This window comes from Tauraco erythrolophus, chromosome 4 (assembly GCF_009769465.1).
Source record: "Tauraco erythrolophus isolate bTauEry1 chromosome 4, bTauEry1.pri, whole genome shotgun sequence".
NCBI classification, from domain to species: Eukaryota; Metazoa; Chordata; class Aves; order Musophagiformes; family Musophagidae; genus Tauraco; species Tauraco erythrolophus.
In genome coordinates this window covers 59,805,404-59,822,977 of record NC_141468.1, presented here as the reverse complement: position 1 = coordinate 59,822,977, position 17,574 = coordinate 59,805,404, and the positions used below count along the sequence as shown (strand labels likewise).

The window sequence follows — 17,574 nt, the reverse complement described above, 5'->3', positions numbered from 1 at the left end:
GCTTTCAAGCTAGGTGGGCTGGGAACACCTAACTGGCAAAATCCAGAAGGAATTTGAAAGAGAAAACGTGACAAAAAATGATGGGGGCGGGAGGGGAAACATTGGCAGGGAGACAGCAGTGAAGGCACGGTGCGCAGCACACCATGAAGGGGTTAAAAACCTCGGGGGAATGACATGATTCTGCTTTCAAGATCACAGAGCAGGCAAGGACAGCTCACTGAGATTAAGTCATGCTTCTAAGTTTGGCTGTTGTTGGTCTTGTTGTGGTGCCACTTTGCCTCCTGCAAGGAAGTTGTGATGGGGGTTGGTGGAGAGTGAGAGAAAAAGGGCAACAAGACAGCGAGAGATCAGATGATGTCTCCGCCTGTCCCATCCCGGACCTCGCAGGCACGTGTCAGTAACTGTGCTTTCCTGCCAGCCCAGCAAAGCCCATGTATGTATGTATGCACGTGCCTCTGAGCTTCCTGCCACCAGGGAATGAAATCCATTTAAGAACATATATATATATTTATATATGTATGTATAAATACACATACACACACACGCACGCACACGTATATATATATATATACACACACATATACACGTGCACACATACAGAGCGAATTTAAAAAATAATTTGAGTCCAAGCCTGGAAAGTTGAATTCTCCACCAGCATGTGCAAAGATGGCTCCCCTTGGCAGGGGCCAAGGGTGTGGAGACGATTCTGCCACTGTCTGCTCCTTCCCCATGATCCAAACACCTTCCAGTCAGCACCAGGAGCAGGAGGGGAAAGGGAGGGGGGAAATGCATTTGGCTTCTTTGTTTTGTTTTGTTGGGTTGGTTTTTTCGTTCTGTTCCCCGAGATGTTGTAGATCTTAGTGGTTTTGGTTTTTCTTTTTTAAAATAAAATATACACATGTATGTTAAAAATATATATCTGTCCAGGTAGGCTGATACAAGTCCTTAGTGCATTTTCCATCATCGGTTGCTGCTCACAATCTGAGATATGCCTGTTTTCAAAATCTAGGTCCAGTGCAACTGTTGATCACAGCCAGGACCCCCAGCCTTACCAGAAACACAAGGGGAAGGGAGAATATCCCCTTTCTGCCCTCTGTCCATTTGTTTTTCTCCTCCTCTCGGAAGAAATTGGACCCACGTTCCTTTTCACATTTTCCATCCTGTCCTCTGGATCAAGGAAGGCATTGTCCTGTCCTCACCGCGTGTTGTGGCTGTCGGGGCTCATGGTTTTCTTTCTACTTTGTTCTTTTCTCATATATATATATAGGTCATGTTTGTTCTTTTTTTGTGTGTGTAAAACTTTAAAATTATGCTAATAAATGAAAGAAGGGAGAGGCTTTGGTGGGAGAAGGTCCACTGATGGAAAGAGAAGCACCAATTGTCGTCTGAATCAGACGTCGAGGCAGACGGACAAAGAGGAAAAGTTATCACTCCAAGGACCCCATGGGGGCAATACAGCAAATATATTAAATAAACCTGGAAGAGAAACAAAAACAGACACGGCATTAGAGTATGTAACCCTCTCCCACTGCAACTGCCCTCCTCTGCCTTTTTCTCCTCTGGAAATGTTTGAGTTGAAGTGCCAAATTAGAAGCCCAGGAAGGCTTTTGACCTTCTCTATTTTTTCCCCTGGACGGCTTGAGCCAGAGCTGAGATTTGCATGAGTTTGCATCATTTCTACCCTGGGAACCCTGGGCTGGCCAGGAGGATCCTGGGATAATCAGAGCCCTTGTAGTGCTAAGCGTGGGAATACTAATCCCAAGACATCACTGGGTGCCCCTTGACCCCAGCTCCTGAAACGCCACACGATGGAAGCCTGTCCTTCCCTATCCTGAGGCAAGGGGAAGTGAATGTGAAGTGAGCAGCCCAGGCTGGTCCAAGGGGCCGCAGCAGAGCTGGAACTGCTGAGTCACAGGTCAGGGCTTTCCCTGTTAGGCTGTGCCACCTCTAAATTTTCTACTCTTTCTTTTTTGCACCTTTCCCTCTCTCACGTGGAACCAGGGCTTATTCTCCTTTCCCTTGTACCCGTGAAATTCTTCTGATGACAAGGGAATTACTCCTGTTTACACAAGTCAGGGAGAGAAGAATCAGACCCTGGGCTGACAAAGTCCAGATCTCTTGCCAGAGATTCCAGTTCTCCTTTCCCCTGGTATGACCTTTCTTATGCACACAGCCTTCCAGCTAGGAGAGAGATGAAGCAAAAGTGTTGCTGCTTTTCAGCCTTTCTGCCAACTCAACTAATGAAATAAAAGGGAAAGGGATCCCCAGAGCAACATTAATTCTCTGCTTTCAACAGAGAATCAATAGAGAAAGGAGAATGGGAGTTGCTCCACAGAAGAGCTGAATTACATGAACCACGAGGGGATTTAGGTGTAGAGAGAAGCCAGGCTCGTGCTCTGCGTGTGAGGGAGGTAGAGGAAGGAGAGGGCAGGGCCCGTGAGCAAGTACGGTTGCAGCATGATCCTTCCACCTCTGCAAAAAGCCATAAAGCCATAAATAGGATGCAGGCATTGGGTCCCAGCCTAGTCCTTCCCCCTCCTTCAAATCCAATTTTTTCACTCCCAGGTCCTGCAGTAGCCCCACACTGAATGGGCAGCTGGTGCTGTGGGAAGTGTCAGAGATGCCCAGGCAAAACCAGGTCCCAGGAGAACACCTCTTCCAGCTGGAAAGGCAGCTTGCTGTTACCTGCCTTGTGCCCTTTCTCCCCTGCCAGCACTTCTATGCTACGAGGATTTCTTTCAGCACTTTCTTATCATTGACATGCTTGTACTTCTTATGTTTCCTCTTCTGCGCTGGCGGCCGGCGTACTCGCCGCCTCTGTGAGACAGCGGCTGTGGTGAACGACGGTGACGAGCCTGCCAAAACAGAGGGGAGAGTGTCTGTACAGAGAGGGGCAGCCGGGTCACGTCGAAACATCCTTCCCCGCACACTATCAACAAAAGAGCTCTGCAACAGCATGGCCACAAGGCCTCCTTCTCCTGTTCTTCTCTCACTTGTCCTCTGTTCTCCATAGTGTCTGCCCTCTCCCTTTTCCCACGATGCCCTTCCTCTCTCCTCTCATCTCTCACCTTCCCCTCCCTTCATTTCCTTCAGTTTCAGCCCCTTGCTGGTGGGCAGGCATCCTGGGGAAAAGTCCCTCAGCTGGTATAAAACAGCAAAGGCCCACGGGATTCACTGGAGCTAAGCAGATTTAAACGAGCGGAGGGCTCTTTCCTCTCTCCCCAGCCTCTCTTCTCACACCTCCCTCCACTCTACTAATGCCAAGATCCTTACGTCTCTGTTCACGTGGCCCTGGCCGGCTGTTCCTGGGGGGCTGACGGGACACTGCTTCACACCGACACTGCACATGGTCCTCCAAAGGCACAACGACTTTTTTGAATTTTGGCTTCCTCTGGACAAATTCGATCTTGTTCACCTATTTGGAAGAGAGAGGCAAGTAGAAGATTAATACAGCTGCAGCTCTCCCTCTGTCAAAATAATCAGTGTCAGGACGCTTCAGTACTGGCTTTCTTCCTAAAGGATCAGAAAGCAGTTTATAGAGCACAGTTCAAATTCAGGGGTGGTGTGTATGGGAGCTAATTCTGCACACACCAGCAGAGCAGATCTGGAGCAGCCCAGTTTGGATGTCACTGGTTGTTTCCCCCGTTCCCAACTATTGACACTGCTTAAGCAGGATGACTGGTTGATCACAGACAGAAACACGGGACACACAGGACACACTAGCCTGTTTGTGACAGATGTGATGGTGGAGACCTGGGGGCAACCAGAATTAATTCCCACAGGATCCTATAGGAAGGGCAAAAGGGGGAAAACCTGGGCCTGATGCAAGCAAACGCAGCTCCACCAGCTCTGCTGAGGCCTGTCTGAATCTGTCTCAACTCACAGTGCTGAAGCCGTCAGCTCTGTGTTTCACGGGAAAGGCGGTGCTCTGGAAATTCCCTCGGACTCTCCACCAGTGCTGACTCAGAGGGACGACTCACTGCTTCACATCCCACCACAGGGCACAAGCTTTCTCAGGGGTCCTCCTACTCCAGGAGCCACTGAGCCTGACCCCACTCAGCTTACCTAACAAGACCGCAGTCCCTGAAGTGCTTCGCAAGCTATAAATACTTGCTCTGCCGTGTGGCTGGGATTGAATTCCTCCAAACCCACTGCCCCCAGCAGCATCCCTCAGCCAGCACCGAAGCAGCCAGGCTGTTTATCTTTCCTTGAAAGCCCACTCCACACGCTTCAGACCACACGCTGCTCGCTAGACAAACACTTCCAGCCAAACAATAGAGAGACCTCTGTCCTCAAAGAAACCATTTCCAGGTCACTTTTTCAGGCTGGCTTTTGACCTCTCACTTGTTTTTTCCACAAAAACAACTCCTGCTCCCCCCCATTTTTCCCTCATTCAGCCTGGCTTTTCTGAGAAAGGAATTTCCTGACGAAAAGGGCTGTGTGAATACAATCTCTCCCAGCCAACCTCTGCCGCCTGCCTGGGGGAGTCTCTTATGGCTCAGGCAGAGGATTAGTACGGGATGAGTATTATTTTTAAACAAGCTGTCTGGAAGGAAGCTGTGAGGAGATCACTGGTAGCTGTGAGGAGGGCAGGACCAGAGCAAGAGGTTAGCCGTCAGGTGTCTGCTTGCCGCTGGAGAGGGTCAGGAGGTAACTGTGGGTCTGAGAAAGAGGAGAAGCTGCTCCAGTGCGTGTCTTGGGAAGAAGCTGCAGCAGCAGTGGGGGGGCTGGAGCACTGACACTGTAAGCCCTCCTCTTTTTGCATCAAAATCAGTTCCCGTGATGAAAGTGTCCTGTTTCTTCTGCTCTAACACAGCAGACGAGGCTGCCTCCAGCCACAGAAATAGCCACGGCGCAGAGCTGCAGCTGGGGACGGCGCCCTGTAGCTCTGCTACGGTGACAGTCCCCAGCTGCTGGACAGCACCAGCTCTCCGAGTAGCTGGCACAGATGTCACCCCATGCCAGGGGCTGCAGCGCTGCGTGGCTAATGCAGAAGACATGACTGCAGAGGGGGTGCAAGGGGACAGACAGCTGTGTGAGCCTTGTACCTGAGACTTGCTGTGGTTGTGGTTTTGGGGGGGCAGGGACGGAGGTGGGCTGTGGGAGGAGGCGTCTCCCTTACCTGGACGTGCCGGACGCGAATCTGCGTGGGGCGACACTGCACATTGCGGTTGTTGCAACACCCGGAGCAGCGCTGCACCTCCACACAGGGTGGCCACACCACAAAGTTGGCATTGGTGCTGTCTACCATGTTGCGGGAGATTTCAAAGACGACCACCCGCGTCTTGCACTCTGCGAGGACAGCTGGCTCTGCTGCTGCCAGAGCATCTATGGAGGGCCAAGAAAGGAAGGTGGGATGAAACGGGCTTTGCAGCTGTTACCAACCCACTGCAGCCACCTCTACGGGAAGATACCACATGGCTCTGACACACACACACACACACACACACATGTTCTTTCTCTTTTTCTCACCCCTCCAGTTCCCTCCCTGGACAGAGCTGTGCCCTGTGGAGGAGGCCCCGGTAAAATGATGCTTCTCGCTGCAGGAGCAGTCCTAGGCAGGAGGTGATACTTCTTTAGAGCAAATCAGCACCATGGGGATTTAAAGCAGAGCAGCTTGCAGAGCTCCAGACTCCCTCTCCTGCCCTCCTGGAGTGCAACACCCAGCTCCTATGCGACACCCAGACCCTCCTTCTCATCTGTCTACACATCCATGCGCACTATAGCATCTGCCCCAACACATGTATCTCAGATGTACACCCACAGCTTCTCAGGTGAGTGTCCCAACAATCACAAGGTGCAACACCCCTGACTCACCTAAGCTTCGTCGTTCTCGAGACAGGGCCATGGACTTTTGACCGGGCTGAGTTGCATTCAGGTTCAGACTCGAGCTATCCTCCTCTGCAAAGGGAAAGACACAACCTAATAGACACAGGCAGAGGCAGGAGAAAATGGCAGGCACTCCTGCTCTGCTCGTCAGGCAAAGTGCAGACACATGGGATAAGCCACAGCCCCAGTACATCACGCTAGGTGTAAATCCACCACCAAGGTCACAGCTGTGCTGGGACATGGACGCTCTAGGTTTGCTCTTGGCTCAGATTAGGCTGCTCAAAGCCTACTGTGAAAGAGAGCTCCTAGTCAGGTCTGGGAGAGGAAAACTCTAGCTCAAGAATGACAAGGCCTATGACAGAGCTTTCTGGTGTCTGAGAGGAGTAGCAGAGGGATTCAGATCAGCCGGCTGAGATCAGGATACAGCAAAGAGGATCAATGACCAGATGGGACCAGCAGAAAGTTTGGTATATAACACTGAGTTGCCTTGCTGGGATGGCTTGGGACTGGGAGAGAGTTGGGGTGTGAGGGGGCAGAGAAGGGGATGATGGGTGGGAGGTGGGGCGCTTGCCTTCTCTCTCCCAACCCACCACAGCCACTCTAGGTTAGAGTCAGTTTTATGAGAGAAGAGCAGAAAAATAAAGTTAAAGTTACTTTTCCCCTATACTATTCTAAGGTAAGCTGCTGGATCTGGAGGTAGTTCAGTCAGCGATGGGAGAGGAAGGCAGATAGCATTCAGGCCAGCCCTGAGCAGTTCCCTCCCACCCCACTGCTTTTTCCCATAGGAAGCGCTGAATAGAGAAATGCCCATAATCCCCATGGAGCACTCCAACACGCAGCCCCTCCTGAGCTCCGGACAATGGCCACGCTCAGAGATAGCTCCCACCCAGCCACAGCTCTTTCCTTCTCTGACCTGCTTTAGCAGCTGAAGGAAGCTGAATGGACGTCAGCATCAAGGGAGCAATTTTCTTAAAGGGAATTTGGGGCCAGTGGAAGATCTCTGTTTATCAGATGTGCAGCGGAGCAGACTTCCCATATCTATCATGTCCCATCCCTCTTCCTCAGTCCTGCCCTAGCATAGCTTTCTTGTAAAGAGGGAGCAGGGACGTTGCTCTCTGCTCAGCTCTGAAGCAGTTGCTGAAGGATTTGGGACGGGTGCACAGAGGCTGCATTCCCAGGGTAGGAATCATGTGCCTGTGCAGTCAACATCTACGTGTGAGGTGGACAGACACCCTTTAAATTCGCTGGAGAGATGTGATCAATTCTAGGACGCTATTCATCTCACTCTGAGGCAGACATCCAAAATAGATCTGGTGGATCACACTCTGCAAGGGCACGTAGTTGTCCGGGGGCTAAAGAGAGTGGCTGGATGACTGGCTTAGGCGGTCATGCCTGCTTTTCAGGCAGCCATAGTTAAGGGAGATGACCCCCACTCTGCACACATCTGTTGTTGGGTCTACCGTAGTGTCTAAGGTGAGGAGAGCAATACCTCAGCACATCTGCCTCCTGGACCTGCCAAATCCCGGCTCCCTGTGCAGTCAGTGGAGGGCAGCAGCTGTGACACATACAGGGTGCATGGACAGCACAGGGAATAGCCCCAGCTGCTTTGGGATTATTTTGCTAATACACTTCTTGGCTAATATGCTAACTCCTCACAGGGCGAGCAAATGGTGATGACCCTGGTGATGACTCTCAGACACTACCTGGGAGCAGATGAGAGCCAAAGGGTGCAACAAAGAGACAGCTTCACAGTACTGTTTTCTGTTTCCCTGACCAGCCTTTCGCATCTGGGACCTGAAGTGAAACCAGTGGCTCAAAGCTCTGCACCTTTCTCCCATACCCTTGGGCTTTTCAAGCCAACAAGAGAAGCCCGTTTTATTCCTTAACCGTGAGGGCAGTTAGTAACTGCAAGAGAGATGTGTCTTAGACACTGGGACATGACAGACTGCACGCATCTTCTCAGCCGCTCCTTCCCCACCCCTCCACCCTGCACTGCCTGGCGTTCTATCAAATGAGGGTGGGGGCTGCCTTTTGTGCAGAGGTTGAGTAGATGAGAGGAGAGAGGGAAAAAAAATAGCAACTGTTGACTCGAAACAAATCTGCTATTGAAAACCAGGTCCCTCCCTCCCTCGGGTTGTCCTTCTACACCCTGGGTCAGCACTGAAGAGGGCTGGGGTGGAGGGACCAGCCTGGGACAATCCAGCACAGCTAATTTTGGAAGTTGCCCCATTGTGTGGCTCGTGGACGAGGAGGAGGGAACTGGTGAGGGCAGGGAGCGGCCGTGGCGATGGTGGGGAGCCTCGTCGCCTCTTTCTAAGGCAAACAATAGCTGAACGCAGCTGGTGCCCTCCCCCTCGCTTTCCCCCCCCTGCCCCTCCAGGGCCGTTTTGAAAGGCAGCGGGAATGCTTTTGAGACTGCGCCAGTGGTTGGACTGGCATAGGAAACAAAAGCAGGAAATTCTGTTCCCCCGTAGATAGTGTCTCGGCAAGGATTACAAAGCTCCAAACAGACAAAACACGAGAGAGAAGGCGAGCTGGGGGGGCCGGGGGATGACGGGCGGGAGCAGGGTTAGAATAGAAAGGAATTTGCTCTGAAGAGACCGTTTATAAATAAATTCCTGGGCCAGCCCAGCCGCCGTGGCGCGTGCTCCAATTCCCACACGTGCCGACCCCTCCACGCTTCGCCGCTCCTGCCGCTTGCTGCGCTCAGCCCTGGCCAAGTGACCCCGAGGCACTGCAGCCCCCGGAGCTCTTATCTACAGGCAGGAGGTGAAGTGACGCTACCCTGACTTAGCCCCTGTCCCGTATCTCACCCACGGGCACGTGCTCTGCCGCTCTCATCCTAAGAGCCTCTGGGAGCCCGTGGCCTTTTGTGGATGCTAAACCTGAGAACCCACTCCTTTCCACCTCCCATTTCTCCACCTCCTAAACTGATCCTTGGCCAATTCAAGCCCTCCTGCCTGTGCATCTCTCAGCGTGAAAAGTGCTGACCTCAGTTCCTTGCACTCACCTTGCCCATCTCCTATAATTTTTGGAAGCCATCGTCTCTTGATAGACCAGGCAGTTAGGAAGAGATCTGAAAAGGCATCTATTTGCCTAAATCACAGATTTCAGGGGGGCTGGGTGTGTAAATAGCCAGGTCTTGGCTCCTGAATGGTTCCTATATATATAGGGAGGTCTGTTGATATGTGCCCGCTGGAAAACAGAATATCCTCCCCCGCCCCCTCCTCAAAGAGTGAAGAAAAAATAGAGGAGTGTTTGGTGAAGAGGAGATTTACCTACGGAGTCTATCCGCAGGGCACGCTGGAGGTCGCTGATGGAGCGCACTGAGCTGCCACCCAAAATCTCATAAATATCTTCAGGTATGGGGTCCCCCTGCCAGATGACAAAAAGAAAAGGAGAAACAAGTGTTAGAGAGGTGATCTGCAAATAGACTGCGTCACGGAGCGGGGGGAATCGAAGGAGCACAGAGGAGGCACAACAGAATCAGCGAAACGCAAAGACATGCCCTCACAAAGGCGTGAGCCTGAAACTGGAACGGAAGTGAGAGAGCCCCTCTTGCTGCCTCTCACAAAGCAGTCAGGGGACCAAAAGAGTCAAAAAAATGCCGGGGCTGCGCAGCACATCCCTGAACACTATGCAAACAGCCAGCAAGGCTTCCTCCTCCAGTGCTGTATGGCTTCTCCAGGTGGCCTCTCATTCCTGCTGTCTGCAGTAAAGGCGTCTTAACAGACTTCCCTTACGCTATCAGATAAAACCTTCCCAATATTTCCCTCCGTTATGAAACTCCCTCACGGGCTTTGTGAGATATCGTGTGCATGTGCGTGTGCGTGCGCGTGTGTTTTCAAACCACAGAGGCCCAATAATAGACACCATTTGCATACTCTTTAAAAAAAAATAAAAAAAATGAGGGTTGGAGAGGAAGATTGACCTTTGCAGCTGAGGCTGCTCCGGCATGAGCCCACGGTGAAACCACAAACGCTGCAGGGAGGACATGAAAGGCCGTTCGAGGTGGTGGGCTGAAGAGCTGATTTGGATGAAGAAACACGTGGGAGTTCGGATGTCACTGCATGCCAGTGCCAAAAAACCTTAAGTAAGCAGGTTTATAGACATCAGACGATGGGCCAAATTCAGGGTTTGTGCCAGCAGGTGCAACGCTATCAGTTTCTTGGGAATTTTACTCTGGCATCAGGCTTGAACGGGCCCCAGTGACAGCACTTAACAAGACTACAAAGGAGTGGTGTGGGAAAGCAAGCATTGATTAAAACGCACTTCCGAAAGACCAGAAAAAGAGACGGAGGAAAGTACTGGCCAAAGTGTTTGCTTAGCTCCTAGCTCTCTTCATTCAGGGCTACTCATGCGGAAAAGCTGCTCTTTCAGCCGGACGCTGGATGCCATCTGAGCCACAGCCCTATGCATGCCCCTGTAACTGAGAGGAGAACTTGGCTCGTGTGCTTGTGAAACATACGGATTTTCGTGTGGGTTTTTATGGGCAGTTGGTGGCATGTGTGTGGTCCTTCCAACGCAAAGCTATTCCCTCCCTGCCTGTGTTCAGTGCAGAACATTTCCCTTCCGCTCAGAGCCGAGGAAAACCACCGAGCAGGTGGTTAAATGTTGGCTTTTAAACCTTGAGGGCTCTAGCCCAAAACTGCAGCCACTTTTGCATGGCTTACTTGAGCCTGGCACCCTCCTACACGTGCCTGTCCCTTGGCCACCAGCCCTTCGTCTCCACTAACAGGGCAATAAGAGCACTCCCTCCTCAGCCCTGCTAGGCCGCCCGCTAATACTATAACTTAAACTAGGACACACTGGCTCGAAGGCTGCTGCAGCCCAAGTCACGGGGCAGAAACCTCCTGGGATAGCTGCAGAGCAGACAACACTAGTGTCTTAAACCTGTGCAGCCAGATCCACCAGAGAGCTCAAGTCAGATCGAGCCTCTCTGCCCTGCTCCGTCCCCGTCACTGTCACATCTCACCACAGATCTGGCTGTCCGCCTGCAGCAAAAAGCAGATTTTACATCCCCAGGCATTACTTCCTTACTCTCCAAGGGAGAGGGAAGCAGCATCAGTGATGAATGCACAGCGAGAGAGAGACTTGTGTAATTCAGGGATCACTGAATAGCTGCGAAATGAAGATGCCTTCTGACAACTCCTGCTGCGTGAGGAAGAGCGGGACCAACAGCCCAGTGCCGGAGAGGCTCTGCAGCACTTCCCTGCTTTGCGCCACACACGGCGTTTACTGGAAAAGGGATCATTTGCAATTCCCAGTACTTGCAGCCACAGCTCAGCGCTGGGCAGTGAAATTGCAGGCTTTTTAATCTTTGCACCTGTCAGCCAAATGCATTTGTGTACGAATGCTGCTGTGCACGGATGCCCCTGGCCCTTCCTGACACTTAATACATGTAGGAAATGGAACTTTATTTTAAACCCTGGCACTCGCTGGGGAGAGCGTGGGCAGGTGTTACGAGACTCCGTGACTTTGGAGGCGAGCTGGGAGGTGTCACCTTGCTAACTGAGCAGGGGGAACAGATACGAATCAGAGTTTGCAAATGCAGGCCTTCAGGAGCCGGATTCCTGCTCATAGCAGCAGTTTTAGGTGCCAATTTTTTCTTGTTGCAGATACTATCAGCACAGCTACGGCATATCACCAGCCCACATGGCTCATAATCCTGTCCTCCTCCCCAGCATTCGCGAGGCAGCTCTGCAAGTGACAACTACAAGCCTGTGAAGCTCCTTACTTCCTCTTGTGCTATAGAGCCATGTCCAAGGTTGGCCTAAGGGCAGCTACGCAGACCTGAGCTGCATGGCTTTTCCTTGCTCACTTTGGGGTCTGTGACTGGGAACAGCCATGCCTCTGGCCCCCCATCCCATCCCAGCCCTACGCCCGGGAAGCTCTGAAATCAGGGCACTGCACACACCCGGGTTTGGGGCACTTGGTGGGAATGGGACACAGGGAAGCAGAGGTCCACCGGCCACCTCCACCTGATCCCATGGGGTCAGAAGGTGGAGAAGTAATGCAGGAGGTGGGATCCCCAACAGACCAGCCCAAGAACCTGGTGCTTTTCCTGCTTAGCAGCGCCTCTGGAGTTATTTGTCTAGCACAGGTTAACAATCTCCGTTTTCAACTGCGCGGCAGATCAAAGAAGACTTTTGTCTTGATGGACTCCTGGCTGGCTGTCAAGTGCCCCAAGGCCAGTCCTCGTTATCCCTGCAAGGCCCTGAATTCCTAGAAGAAAGTGAAGTTTGTTCTTCCCTCCCTCCCTCTGCCCCCAGTGCCTGGCTCTCCCCTGAACCGCAGGAGCACCCCCCATTCCGCCAGTGCCCTGGCAGGGACGTCCTCTCCCCTTCTGCTGGCTGCTGGCACTGGGCGGGCAAGAGCCGAGGCACACCTTACACTGCACAGGACAGCCGAGCACCTGGGCAGGAGCCCTGCCGGCCTGGAGCTGCTCTGCGCCGCGGCTGTGACGCGGGGGCCTCTCGGCGCATCAGCTTTGCCTCCCTCCTCCCAGACGCCAGCAGCGCTCTTTGGCCGCTGCAAAACGATGCACGTGCAGCAATGCCCTGCAAAGAGGACATTCCCCCGTCCCTGCTCCCCACACACGCGCTCTCCCAAAATCAGCCTTCTCCCTAACCCCACCACCCGCCGCCTCTAGAGCTTTCTGCCAACATGTGCTTTTGAGCACCAGGGATGACGCTGAAAGGTCCCCGTGCGATCAGCCGCTGCCCAGGTGGCGCAGGGAATACTCGGGGCTGTGCCCCGGTCCTCCCTCCGGCTATTCACAGACAAGGGTTTCGGAGTCTTGCCCGAAGGTGTGTCCTCACTTGGTAGCACAGCAGATAGAGAGGAGAAGGGAGTAAAGACTGTGCAGCTGGCAGGGAAGGCAGACCCTCAGGGCTCAAAGAAACCAGCCAAGGACACTCCCAAGGTGAGGACTCCTCCAGTCCTCTTTTTTTGGGTTGTGTGTCTACACACCCACGTGTGACTGCACACGGAAGGACTGAAGGGCAGCAGCAGCACCAGCCCAGGACAGGGAAGCACCCATCTATCCGCTCCTCTGCCCAGAAGAGGAGGACTCTCCTGCGCACCTCCACACTGACCATGGCAAGGGATCTTGGCAGCAGGGTCTTGAAGAATCAGTCAGGCAAAAAACCCCAAACAAACAGCATTTTTTAATTCCCTCTCAAGCTGACGTGAAGACCCCGAGGGGAGGCCCCTCCGCATTCCCTGGCAGAGAGCAAGACTGGCAGCACCTGCCACCAGCCTGCTGAACCCCAGAGGCTCTTGCTCCCCTGGCACAAGGCTTCCACCCTTCCAGCAGCACTCCTGGCTACAGAGGGATCCGGACATCTGCCTGCCAGAGGACCACGCGTGCCTCTCCCTGCAGCAGGCACAACCTCCTCACATGAGCCCCATCCATGTGAGACGGCAGCTTACGTTTTCCTCCCTTAAAAGAATCAAACTTAACGTTCCTAAAATACAGCCAGACCTACCCATCCTTTTCCCATTTCAAGGGGGACTCCACTGCTCCACCCTGCTCCTCCACACTCCCCCACCACCACCCCTGCAAGGGCTGGAGGCATTTCCACCCCTGGGACCGGCTGTATACCAGCAGCACTGGAAACAGCGCAGGAACCACTGTCATTCTCTCCTGCTGCTGCGCATCAGCTGACGGTGAGAGGGAGGCAGGGACCACTCGCCTGTCTCCTTCCACGAGCTCACCCCAGACATGTCATCCATCCCAGCTTCCACTGCTTTGTCCTTGTCACAGCCTCATGCTAGGAAGACTCGGGAAGAGCCTCAGAGCCTTGCACCAGGAAGATGCAATACGGAGCTGGGCCAAGGTTATAAGCAAGCGCCCAGCCGCACCCCATTCCTCGGGAATTCCAGAAAGCACTGCCAGTGGGGCTTCACCCCAGCACAACAATGCCGGGCTCAGCCCATCTCTGTAAATGTTGCAAGGCAACTATTACAGCCCGCAGGGCAAATGCAAATCAGTTTAGCATCCTCGCTTCCCAACTGGCAAATACCTTCTCACTGAGGATCGTACTACTCCCTCCCGCTGGAAGAGCTCCAGGGCCCTCCAGCTCCAGATGGGTGTGATCAAAGAGAGAGAGGGACTCAGGAGGCTCCATCTCTTGGCTCAGGCCTCTGCTTATCATAGCGAGCTACTGTCTCCCGAGCACTTTCTCCGGCAGGGCTGGGGAGGAGGTGCAAGACCCATTCAGAGGATGACTATGGTTCAGCAGCCTGGTGGGAGTCGTGTTGCATGTGCCTGGTGCAGAGGTGCAACACTGCCCTCAAAGTAGAGTGGGGACTGGCTGCAGGCAGAAGCATCTACTCAAGCAGAAACCTTCTTGGTTCTCTGGTCATAAAATGACAAATATCATGGTTCCTCCCAAGAAACCTGGAGCCAGAATTCCCAAACTCTAACCCTACTAGGCTGTCATAGAACTGTGCAGTCTTTTAACGTGATTACAGTGCAGAATAACAGCCCCCCTGGGATCAGACACTTCCATCTTCACCTTTCCCCAGCGCCAACCATAGCTGATGTTTCACGTTGCACAGAAGAAAGAGATCTGAGCCACCCACAGAGGAAATACCATCCTCTGCCCAAAACAAACATAACCACTGGGCAGCCCACAGCTCTAACTGCTTCCCTTTGCAGCTTGGGCAAGGGCAAAACAGGCTCATAAGGTGATGCGATGCTTTGCACCCAACCCCCTCCCTGCCACCCACAAGAGGGGCTGCCTGAAAATGGGGAAGGAAGAGAAAGAAATGATGCAAAGGGAGAAAAGTTTTGGTGGGAGGACATTTCCTGCCCTTGACAACCCCCAAGCTGCAGATACAACCCATGGGTAGAGTCACTTTGGATAGAGCTGAACTGGGAATGGAGCGCTGTGGGTAAATGTTAGTGGCTTTCCCATCCCCTCAATCTGCACGCGATCAGATGATGAAACGTGGCAGCAGAGGTCAAAGGATTTGAGGGCCAGGGGCTCCTCTTCCTCAATCATGGCTCAGGGAGAAAAGAGGCTTTGATTTCCATGTGGGGAAACCAAAGTGGGCTGGTGCATGTTCATCAGTCAAATCTACCACCTGGCCCCCACCTTGGCTTCCTCCTGCGGAGAGCATGTGGGAGGGCTGCAGGACAAGACGCTCGCGTGATTGTGCAAGCGCAGCAGAGACACTCATCTCTTGCCTCTTCCCATGGCCCCAGCCAGACACACACCTTGCTGAATAACCGTGCTGCCCTGCTCTAGCCACGCTGTCCCCTTCCTCAGCTCCCTGCCCTTCCTCCATCGGCCCTTTGGCGATGCCAGGTTGGGTTTCATCCTATGCATCATTCTGGAAGTGGCAAATGGGCCTCGGTCCCCACCTCACGCACTCTGCGACGCGATGCCAAAATAACCTGAGGGGGCGAGAGGCTTGGCAGAGCTGCCGGCTGGCACCGCGCCCCGGGGTGACAGCCACCGGGCGAAGCCGCCGGTGGGTCAGGAGGCTGCGGGCTCCCCGGGGCTCCGCGGCAGCACCCCTGCTCCCGTATTAACCAGGGACCGCTCCAGCCCGGTCTCCCCTTCCCCACCAGCCTGGCACTGACTCCAGCCTGGGACATACACGGGGGAGGGTTTATTTCCCAGGGAAGCCTTCCCCGCGGGCCCGTCCGGAGGGGAGGCGGGCTCTGCCCACCATTAGCGCGCCCGCACGCCCCAGGAGCCCTTCCCTCAGAAAGGGGCAGGAAACCCGCTGCCCGCCCGGGCTCCTCACCCCCAGCGCGCAGCTCCGCTCCTCCCCCGGCCGCCCCCGGGCTTCGCTCCGCCGCACCTGCGGGGCGAGAGGCGCCGCCGCCGCCGCCGCCGGCCTCCGCCCGCCGCGGGGCTCGCAGCTCGGCAGCACCGCCCGCTGCCGGCGACGGAAACTCACCTCCAGGCGGGCCAGGGGCAGGGAGAGGATGAACGCGAAGACCACGCCGAAATTCATCCCGACTTCAGGCCCCGCCGGCTGCGGGCACATGGACGGCGAGCCCCGGGAGGGAAGCGCTTCCCGCAGACAGCCCCGCGGCCGCCCGGCCTCAGGCATCGAGGGCGCCGCACGTTCCCATTCCCCCTCCGAGCCGGGCTGCTGGTGGGAGAGTTGGAGGAGCCCTCGGAAAGGAGGTGGTGGCGGTGGTGAGGGGAGACAGAGGTAATTCTCGGTGACTTGCCTGCCTCTGTGCTATCTCATAAGCCCGGTGGAAAAAAAAAGCAGTCCTTCGAACACAGACGCATCCAGAGTCTGTGTCCCCCCCTTGCCGCAAGGGATGCTTCAGTATTGCCTTTCGCTAGGTGGTCCACATGCTATTTTTCCTCTTGATTGCCTTCCTTTTTAAAATACATGTATATAAAAGATTTCACATACAGGTAACGATGTTTTTAGGAAAAGATGCACAAAATAATTTTTAAAAAAAAAAACTTTTCCAAAGTTTGGTATGAAATCCAAAAAATAAAATCTTCTTCTTTAAGGTATCCTTTTAGTAAAATACTCCTTTTCTTCCTTATGCCCGCTTGCTTTTTAACAAAAAGTTACTAGTGTACATTGAATTTCTTCCTCTTACATTGGATTCGGGCTCGGGTGCCTTCTCTTTCGACGTGTTGACGGTTTGCTTGGACGTGAGGTTTGCTTTGGGTTTGGAGACAGGTGAGAGCAAATGTTTTCGCTCTGGGTTGCGTGCCTGTGTGAGTGTGTGCGTGCGTTGAGACTTGACAAGCCTCAGAGCAGAGCCGCTGCTGCCTCCTGCGCTCTGTTGCAAAAAGAAAGGGGAAAAAAAAAAAAAAAAGGCAGAAAAGGTAAAATTTAAGAGGAGGCGAGCGAGCCTTTATTTTAGTCTGCGAGCTGCAAGAGAGACTAAACTGGCACTCGGGGCTGCTCCTTTTATAAAGGAGAGGAGATGGGTGGAGCATAACTTGCCATCCTCCTCTTGGCTCGGTATCAAGGCGAAAAATCTAGTGAGAGAGTAGCAGTCCATTGCTGACAAAATAAAAAGTGTGTTAATTTAAATGATAAATTAATTAAAAATGACTAATGCTGTAATAACCCGTATAATGTGGCTTTAATATCGCGTGAGGAATGGGGACAGAAATTCTTTCCTCCTCGGCAAGAGATAAGAAGAGAGGAGTTCCCGGCACAGTAGTTTATGTTTTTGGCCCCGGGTTCTCGCTGTTGCAGTCTGGAGCCTGCTTCTCTAAGCTCCACTTGCCTTCTTCCCTGCCCTCCTACACCACTAGCTCCGGGGAGAGAGATGGCTTTAGTATCTTACATCTCTTTGTGTGCAAGGGGAGGAAAAAAAGCCAGAGAAATTTAAAGGTGACTACAAGACAATCTGGTGTTGCTCGTGGCACCGGGAGGTGTTTTGCTGCATGATTATCTCCACGATGTAATAAACATCTGAAGGGAAATCAAGCAAGCAGATATTTGCTGGGGGGTGGGGAGGGATGAGGAGGGGAAGGCTGCTAACAGGTGAGTTCAAGAAAAAGTCATTTTTCATTGAAAAAACACCCGTGTGCACGCCCTCTCACATACGTACGAATGATCTCCTGGTGTGGAGTTGCACACTTGCAAAGCACACTCCACGCACGACCAGGAGGGGTTTCTGCACCATCTTTGTGCAGGCTCGTATCCACCGTTACATTCCTGCACCGTCATGCACCGCAGGCACTCGGCAGGCGTTCGCTCTGAATCCCAAGCATCTTCCCTGCTTTTTCTATGCTACGC

At 53.3% G+C, this 17,574-nt stretch overlaps 1 protein-coding gene across 1 annotated transcript; it reads right to left on the bottom strand.

Annotated features, from left to right (window-relative positions):
- Positions 1-2,718: 2,718 nt before the first annotated feature.
- PDGFB (platelet derived growth factor subunit B) lies at positions 2,719-15,903 on the bottom strand. The gene is made up of 6 exons (XM_086610531.1): positions 15,748-15,903; positions 9,108-9,204; positions 5,818-5,901; positions 5,123-5,328; positions 3,274-3,415; positions 2,719-2,855 (listed from the first exon to the last, which is right to left on the bottom strand). Exons 1-6 carry the CDS (start codon positions 15,901-15,903, stop codon positions 2,719-2,721), a joined length of 822 nt encoding a protein of 273 aa, XP_086466657.1.
- Positions 15,904-17,574: the final 1,671 nt, after the last annotated feature.

What these genes read in the sequence shown, in the direction of transcription:
- PDGFB (XM_086610531.1), bottom strand. Translation starts at nt 15,903, where the DNA reads ATGCCTGAGGCCGGGCGGCCGCGGGGCTGTCTGCGGGAAGCGCTTCCC. An exon ending in TGCCCCTGGCCCGCCTGGAG is followed by an intron (nt 9,205 to 15,747) that starts GTGAGTTTCCGT and finishes GTCATCTGGCAG; the next exon opens with GGGGACCCCATACCTGAAGA. An exon ending in AGGGCCACGTGAACAGAGAC is followed by an intron (nt 2,856 to 3,273) that starts GTAAGGATCTTG and finishes CTGTTTTGGCAG; the next exon opens with GCTCGTCACCGTCGTTCACC.